The sequence below is a fragment of the Pecten maximus genome, chromosome 1, assembly GCF_902652985.1.
Source record: "Pecten maximus chromosome 1, xPecMax1.1, whole genome shotgun sequence".
Taxonomy (NCBI): Eukaryota; Metazoa; Mollusca; class Bivalvia; order Pectinida; family Pectinidae; genus Pecten; species Pecten maximus.
In genome coordinates, this window is record NC_047015.1 from 53,040,909 (window position 1) to 53,050,118 (window position 9,210).

Here is a 9,210-nt window from a genome sequence, read left to right on the forward strand (position 1 = left end):
GGTCGACTTGCGCCGTGCACCCCACAAGTTTACAGACAAAACACTGCACCCTACTAGTCGACCCTGGCCATTCGGTCGTCTGTCTGTCCACACATTTTACTACTTGCTATAATTTTGGTATTTATATGCCGATTTACATGAAACTTCAAGATTTTTCTTTCTCAAAAATACACCCAGCTAAAAAAGTCAAAGCCATCAGGGTCAAAGGTCAAGGTCAAATTATGCTTCTTTTTACTGATAAACGTTTTGTTTTGACATCGTAAAGCAAAGTTTTTTTCAGAATTAAGCAAGGTCGAAGGAGTCTATTGATCAAAGGTCAATTTCATCAGGTTAAGATCAAGGTCAAATTTTGCATCTATAACTGATACATTTTTTTATAATGGCATGATGAAGCAAACTTGTTCAGAATAAAACAAGGAGTCTACTGTCCAAATGTCATTAGGTCAGAGGTCATGGTCAAATTGTGCATCTCATCAGTGATGAACATTTTGTTTTGACACTAACAAAGCAAAGTTGTTTAGAATTGAACAAGGTGTCTACTGACCAAAGGTCAAGGTGATCGGTCAGAGGGCAAGGTTAAGTAAAATTTTGCATCTCTTCACTGATAAACATTTTGTTATGACATGATGGAGCAAACTTGTTTAGAATTAAACAAGAAGTCTACTGACCAAAGGTCATCAGGTCAGAGGTCAAGGTCAAAGTTTGCATATTTCATGTCAACTCAGGCTATTGAATTCCAGTATCACATATACTGTCAACTCAGGCTACCGAATTCCTGTATCTCTTATACTGTCAACTCAGGCTACCGAATTCCAGTATCTCATATACTGTTAACTCTACTGGCTACTGAAATTTCTGTATCTCATTTTATGTCAACTCGGGCTACCGATTTCCAGTATCTAATATACTGTCAACTCAGGCTACCGAATTCCTGTATCTCTTATACAGTCAACTCAGGCTACCGAATTCCAGTATCTCATATACTGTTAACTCTACTGGCTACTGAAATTTCTGTATCTCATTTTATGTCAACTCGGGCTACCAATTTCCAGTATCTAATATACTGTCAACTCAGGCTACCGAATTCCTGTATCTCTTATACAGTCAACTCAGGCTACCGAATTCCAGTATCACATATACTGTCAACTCATGCTACCGAATTCCTGTATCTCTTCTGTCAACGCCGGCTACAACTGTATCTCATATACTGTCAACTCAGGCTACCGATTCCTGTCTCTCATATACTAGTCACTCAGCGACCGAATTCCTGTATCTAATATACTGTCAACTCAGGCTACCGAATTCCTGTATCTCTTATACAGTCAACTCAAGCTACCAAATTCCTGTATCTAATATACTGTCAACTCAGGCTACCGAATTCCAGTATCACATATACTGTCAACTCAGGCTACCGAATTCCAGTATCACATATACTGTCAACTCAGGCTACCGAATTCCAGTATCTAATATACTGTCAACTCAGACTATCGAATTCCTGTATCTCATATACTGTCAACTCAGGCTACCGAATTCCTGTATCTAATATACTCTCAACTCTGGCTGCTGAATTCCTGTATCTCTTATACCGTCAACTCAGGCTACCAAATTCCTGTATCTAATATACCGTCAACTCAGGCTACCGAATTCCTGTATCACATATACTGTCAACTCAGGCTACCGAATTCCTGTATCACATGATATAAACTGTCAACTCAGGAAGAAATTTCAGTACATTAATTGAAATGATATGGAACAATTCAGTAATACTATTGTTACTTTTATTACATGCTAACTACATGTATGAATGATATTATTTACAAAAGATTGGTACACAACAGAATCAGACAGAGTCATGGCCTATTTACACAACAATTGTACATGTTAAACAGGTACCATACTTGTAATCTTGTGTAGAAACTACAATACATGATATTACATTTCACTAATTATCTATCAAAAAAATTTGGTATTTTTTATAACATAAAACATAATATTTACAAATGGTTGCTACGCAACAGGTCTAGACAGGGGCATATGACTTCACATATATATTACAAACAGTGACAAAGAATGGTTATACTATTGCACATGCTGTATATGTATCAGAGTTTAAGAATATGTTTTAAATATTTCAGGGCCATACCAAGTATTTGAGGGTAAAACAGGTTTGCGAAGATCCACTGATATTGAAATCAAAATAAATCATACATCTCTAGCGACAATGGGAAACATATATATGTGAAACCCAAGATAGATCGAATCCTTCAGTATTTTCTGAGAATTAAATAGTGATAGGTGTCATTTTTTGTTATCGCATCAGCCCTAAAATTCAAAGTGCAAGATAAAAAGCTTTCAATATGAGAACAAGAGATTTCTGAGGGATCTTGCCACCCATGCACCATTGAATGATCTATAGTCCAATTGAGACTGATTGTCTCTATTGTTTTCCCTTCCTTCCCTTTTCCTTTAAAATATTCGATAACATAGAAAACCTACACTTATGAAGTCTATATACATATATATATATCAGTTACAAGCTTCATTTGTCAAAATCTAAGATGGCTGCCTGTAGGACATATTGTTTTTTTTAGAATTAAAAAAAAATATTTTTGAAATTTTAGTACAATTTGGAGAAGTTTAAAATTTGAACTATTTACAAATGAATGACTGAAAAAAGGTTACAAAATGTTTCTGTCTCCCCTTGAGAGGTCATCATAAGACAGATTTGACTGAAACAAATTCCAGTAATACCTCTCCAGTAATTCTCAATAAGTAGTGATAGCAAAGACTGTTTATTTGAATGAGGACACCTTATACAAACTGTTTCTTATGAACTTATGATATATAAATATGCAGGACCAGGAACTTGGTTCCATGATACCGATTATCATGTTTTGTTTGAAAATAGGTCTCCAATCATTCTATCCCAGTTTTCCTTAATTTGTTCCGTTGATGGGTCATTCACAAACGAGAAATGATGTTTTGGTTTGGGGCATGAAACCCCTATGTCTCCAAACTGTAAATCATTTTCATAGATAGGAAGTGCTTCCTCAGCCTGGCGAAAGAATCCTGATGTCTCTATCTCCAGACAGCGTGGTAAACCGTCACAAAGAAATTTGTGATTTACAACCAACCACGATACAACTATAGTCACTACATCAAACTTTCCTGTTACTGTTTGTAGCGGAACAGGGGAACTTTTCAGTAAAATATCATTCTCCGAATCGTAAAAACACACCACCATTTCCTTACTATTGACCCCGATACACGGAAACAGGAACTGGGAATACTCTGGGTGTCTTTTCTTCTGAAGAAAAGAAAAAACAATTGTTTCTGCTATGATCTGTTGATTTGTGGAGAGACAGACAGGTTTCATATTGACTTCCATTGGTGTCCTCTCAGAACTTTCACTGACGTTGGGCTCATCTTCTTCCAAAGCTTCTATTATAACTTGATTATTGACAATGACATCAAAGTTTCCATGCCAAACTGAAGGGTTTCCTACAACAACAAAATTAAATATAAAGTGTGTAAACAGTTAAGTCCATGTTCTGCATCTGTTTTATTTCATTTTTTCTTCTCTCTATCAAACTCATCATTCTCATCATCAATAGATAATCAATTACACAGACAGCCACATTGAGCAAACTTTACCACCAGTGTGAAGTCAATAAAATCAAGAGATCCATGGGCCTTAACGGTCACCTGAGTTTTGATATATTAAAAATCAAATTGACTGCTTTGGCATTGTGTATATCAGCCCCTTGGGGTCAGTCAATATGGACATACTAATGAACTGGAATGCAAGTGTCCAATCAGCCCACATCGCTAATGTGTTATCTCGTGAACATACTTATATCTGAACATATTTGACAAAAGCATGCTCGAGCTCTAAATCTGATATCAGATTTTCTTTACTTTTGGTTATTTGGAAGAATTTGTTTAACATTTTGAACCATTTAACCCCTGTGACCTTGATTAAAGGTCAATTTCTTTAATTTGAACAAGCTTTGTAGCAATTAACCCAAGCATGCTACAGATCCAATATCAGGTCTCTGAACCTCATCTTAATCAAGAAGAAGTTGTCTAAAACTTTTAGTATACCGTATATGAACTCTGTGACCTTGAATGAGGGTCAAGGTCAACAATTTAAACAAATTTGGTAACCCCCTATCCCAGCATGCTATAGACCCAATATCAGGTCTTCAGGCCTCTTTGTTTTCAAGAAGAAGTTGTTAATTTTTTTAACATAATTGACCCCTGTGACCTTGAATAAAGGTCATGGGCATCTGTTTGAACAAATTTGGTGACCTGTCATCCTAGCATGCTAAAGACTGCTAATATCCGGTCTCTGGGTCTCTTTGTTTTCAAGAAGAAGTTGTTCAAAGATTTTAACATAATTGACCCCTGTGACCTTGAATGAAGGTCAATGTCATCTATTTGAACAAAGTTGGTAGCACTTGATCCGAGCATGCCACAAACCACATAAGACATTCTCTAACGTGATCTGAAGCTGACCACAGGTGACAACAGGCATTACAGTACACCATAGAATTATAAGCTCTTATGGACTTCAGTCCAGGTGAGCTTAAATTAACTTGGCCTAATTAAATACACGAACAATAATAATAATTTACCTATGCCAGTGTCTCCAAAGCTTCCTGAAATTTTACATCCTGCGTCTGTACATGGACAAGAATCCTTGACTTTTCCTTTACACCGTTTATCAATGAGAAAGTGTGATGATGTACAAAGTTTACCAAATAGGTGATTAGCAAGAACAATGGCAATGTCTGTTTCTCCTAGGCCTTCTAAAGTCATAAAAGGATCCTGTGTATCTACAATAAAAACAAAACACATTTTTTTAGAGGTATAGACCAGTATATCGATATACAGTGGTAAACATTTGGGACAGTAAATATCGTAGTACAGAAGGTCCATACCTTAAAAACTCCTTTAATCCTCCAATTTGTAAAACAAGAATTCCACGGAAGTGGAGGTGTCGCCTGTGTATGCGAATAATTAAAGGGTCATAACTCTTTAAAATTAGGACTTGAATAAAAAAAAACAATAACAAACTTGTCCACAGTATTATGGTAACGAACATTCTATTTTCGCAAAAACAATTAAAGGGCTATAACTCTTTTAAAAAGGTCCGAAAAAATTTGGTTAACGAACTTGTCCACAGTATTATGGTAACGAACCTTCCCATGCAGTTTCAAATTAATCCAGTAATAATTATTCAAGTTATTGAGTGGAAACCATTTTCGCAAAAAATTAAAGGGCCATAACTCTTTTAAAATGGTGCGAATAAATTTGGTTAACGAACTTGTCCACAGTATTATGGTAACGAACCTTCCCATGAAGTTTCAAATTAATCCTGTAATAATTATTCAAGTTATTGAGTGGAAACCATTTTCGCAAAAAATTAAAGGGCTTTAACTCCTTTAAAAAGGTGCGAATAATTTTGGTTATCGAACTTGTCCGAGCTATCATGTTAATGAACCTTCCCATTGAAGTTTCGAATTAATCCGTTCTAAACTACTAAAGTTATCGCATGAAAACCATTTTCCGGACGACGACGCCGAAAAGTAATACCTATATGTCTCCTTTTTCAAAAGTTCACTAATACTTTCAGGCTGGTATTCTTTTAATAGTAACAATGTGGTAGGCAAAATAACAATGTTTTGATGGCTCCTAATCTGAGGGTTCTGATATCTATAAAACAAAATAACCTAGGCATGCATGATGAGTGTCAAAACCTGGACAAAAAGCTATACCTACTCTTGGTATTGATATAAATGTCCTGCATTTCGACATTTTTCAATTGAATTTTAACGACTTTTTCAACGGATTTTATTGAAATTCTGTAAACATGCAGGTAAAATATTGTTTGCTCTTTCAACCGATAATATTTTCGGAATTTCCCTGTGTTTGGTTACCCTGAATTCTACAATCTATTTCTCGTAACAAAAGTTTGACGTTGATTTATTCTTATGTGCTTGCATAATAAACCGCATCTTTATGCTTTTTTTAAAATAAAGCATCTCTGTGACCTGCATGAAAGTCAGGGTTATTCATGGTAAGAAAGTTTACAGCCCCTCATCATCCAAGCCTATACCACTGCATACCTAATGTTAACTTCCTATGCCTTTTGGTTATTGGGCAGAAGTCGTTTAAAAGATTTTGACCCCTGTGACCTTGCAACAGGTCAAGGTCATTCATTGAGCAAACTTAGTATCCCTTTACAAGTTTACATCAATGTGCTACATACTGAATATTTAGAAGATGCCGCTGAAAGTTTTTAGCCTATTAAAACCCTGTAACCTTGAACGTTCATCAAGTTCATTCATTTGAGCAAACCTGGTAGCCCTTTATAACAGCATGCTACAGACTGATATATCAAGTCCCTCTGCCTCTTGGTTATTGATAAGTTGTCGAAATATTTTAGGCTATTTGACCCTGCGACCTTGTATGTGTATACTCAATACTCTAACTGTACACTGTGAGAGTATATGTATCTTAAAGTCATCTTAAACTGTTTATTCTCTAGTCTGTTGTTCCATTTTATTTTTTCAATTGTGTTTCATGCTGAAATTTACAAAATTTGATCTTGCTTGTCTTTTTCAGAAGTGTAATTAATTTCTTTAATTTGTGCTACATTGTATATCATTGGTTTAATACTGTGGTACATACAGTACAAGTTTTGTCATGCCTTATCGGCCAACAGTAAAACTTCTTCCTCGAGGTGTTGAGACCAACCTGATTAACTGTTTTCCGAGGGCTATTTTTAATATCGAATGTTCCACATATTGAATATTTAGTTAAATAGTTGTTTTTTGCAAAATCTATAACATTTTATTTCTTTTTAACTTTGTTTGATATGTTAAAAGAAATAACTCAATACAATTAGATAATTAAAATACTTCATATGGTAAGGTTTAAATTCTAACAGGACCTTTACATGTATATCAGGGTAACTAATTCACATCTTTACTTAACTAACCCAAATTAAATTTTCAGTTAAATAGATAATCTAATCGTTTTTGTTTAATAAGTAAAAACATACTTATTTTTTTTTTCTTTATTTTTTTTTTTCTTAAATTGTTCAATGGTAAGGTTTACATTCTACCAGAGACCTATTACACACGACCTTTACATGTACTGCATATCAGGGCAGCTAATATTACCTCGCGATCAGTGACGTAGCACAGGCGCCTGTCAAGTTTAATACTACGTAGCACAGGCGCCTGTCAAGTTCATATCTTGACTTCACTTACCAACATTCTCCATCTTAACCAGGTAATGCAGAAGCGTGTCCAACACAAGGCTGTCTTGGTCGTTTGTAGGTGTCTCTTGTTTCCACAGGTAATCCATTAAAATACCCAATCCTTTTTTAAACAGGCACGAGAACGAATAATCTTCGTTTTCTGTTATTTTGCAATATGCTTTCGAAAAGGAATAGCCGTCGGTAGCATTCGAGTTCTTGACAGCAACACGATTAATTTTGACGTCCTTGCCAAAGATTCGTCTCATTTCTAGTGCCTTCTCTTTGCGCCAATTCCTTGTAATTATTTTATGGATATGGCCCATTTCTAAACAACAATTGTCGACTCGACATTTCCTTTTTTTCCACTTGGAAACTTCGCGTGCATCAACACTTCCTTCGAATTCACGCTTCGTGCCGGTAGCCGCCATTGTTGCGGTCTCACTAACTACCGACAAGACCGACAAAAGGCGACATGAAATCAGAATTTTTTGAAGTCGACAAAAGAGAAAGCAAAGATCAAACTTGTGTTTATTTTGTGAATACATTGTTTGACTTGTTTATTTATTTTCATTTTCTTCAGATATATTATATTTATCCCATTTTCAAAACACATTTAATTGATATGAACCAGCAGTTTATTTTTTAAGCATTGATGACATTTTTATTGGGATATAAAAAAAAATCAATTTTAATTCGTCAACATATTTAGGTTAATATAATAATACTTAAGTAAGTAAATCTATTATTACTGAATAATTGAGTCTGAATGATGAACCGATGATGATGAGGAGGAGTAGGATGATGCTGATATGATGATGATGATGTTTGATTATGTATGATGATGATGATGATGATGTTATTGAATCATGAGTATAGTTACTGTGGGTGTAAGAGTGAGAATGTGTGTGCATATATGTTTTAAATGTTTTGTATTTATGAAAAAAATCTTGAAAAATCAAAAAAAATCAAAAAAAAAAAAAATACTGAATAATTGCTACATTTATAAAATTAATGAAACTCATCGCCAACACTGTATTACTACTACATAATGGGCCAAGTCATTCCTTACGAAGAATCCCAGACCATCTTCCCTTTTCAACTGGAAATTTCAAATTCGATTTTCGGAACTTACACAAAATAGTTCTTAATTTAATTTAATCTAAGATAATATGACTCAATAATAAACTTGTTTTTTCACAATGAATATGTCTGTCCACGAAAGGAAGTATTAATGTCACTTAGCCATTATGAAGTTTGTGTAAAAAACACGAAATTCTCACTTTGAATTATATTTATATGATACTTTCCCAGCTAACCATGCACCATATAATTTGAAATGCTATTTCGATTTTTGATTTATTTTTTTATTTTTTTGCAATACTGTAAGTGTATACTCTCTATCAGTCTAGTTTAAAATCCTCCAGGTTCTCATACATAACATAACTTAGGTAATATAAGCGTATCAAATAATTTTAATTGCAAACCGATTGATGTAAACTGAAATTAATTCTCCTCAATTAAAATTTTAGACTAGCCAGCTGGCGCCTTAATTACTTATAAATCCTTGATCGACCAAAACTTGGCTTATACTGAACAATACACCTTCTTACGAGGGCGTCCTTGTCGCTCTAGCTCAGGTATACATATTATGTATGTATATAACAAGGAATTATCTAGCGTATAAATTTGAAGCAATTTCGGAAATGATATGTTGAAAAAAATACTGTTAGATAAATCACAACTAATTTTGAAGCTACAAAAATAAAATATTAATAAAAATAAAAGATATATGACTGCTCTTTGAATACCTGAACAGGCCAACCAGCCTACAGGTAAAGTCGTGCACGTGCGTTTCATGCTTTTTGTCTCTTCGGTGAGCCGTGTTAGCTTTTAGCTCAGATATAATACATGTACATTAAATGGAAATGTATATCGACATT

At 34.6% G+C, this 9,210-nt stretch overlaps 1 protein-coding gene across 1 annotated transcript; it reads right to left on the reverse strand.

Moving 5' to 3' along the window:
- Positions 1–2,782: 2,782 nt before the first annotated feature.
- Positions 2,783–7,698, reverse strand: LOC117337854. The gene is made up of 3 exons (XM_033898986.1): positions 7,281–7,698; positions 4,638–4,838; positions 2,783–3,501 (listed from the first exon to the last, which is right to left on the reverse strand). The coding sequence occupies exons 1-3, from the start codon at positions 7,696–7,698 to the stop codon at positions 2,888–2,890; spliced, it is 1,233 nt and encodes a 410-aa protein (XP_033754877.1). The 3' UTR covers positions 2,783–2,887.
- Between the last annotated feature and the right edge of the window lie 1,512 nt (positions 7,699–9,210).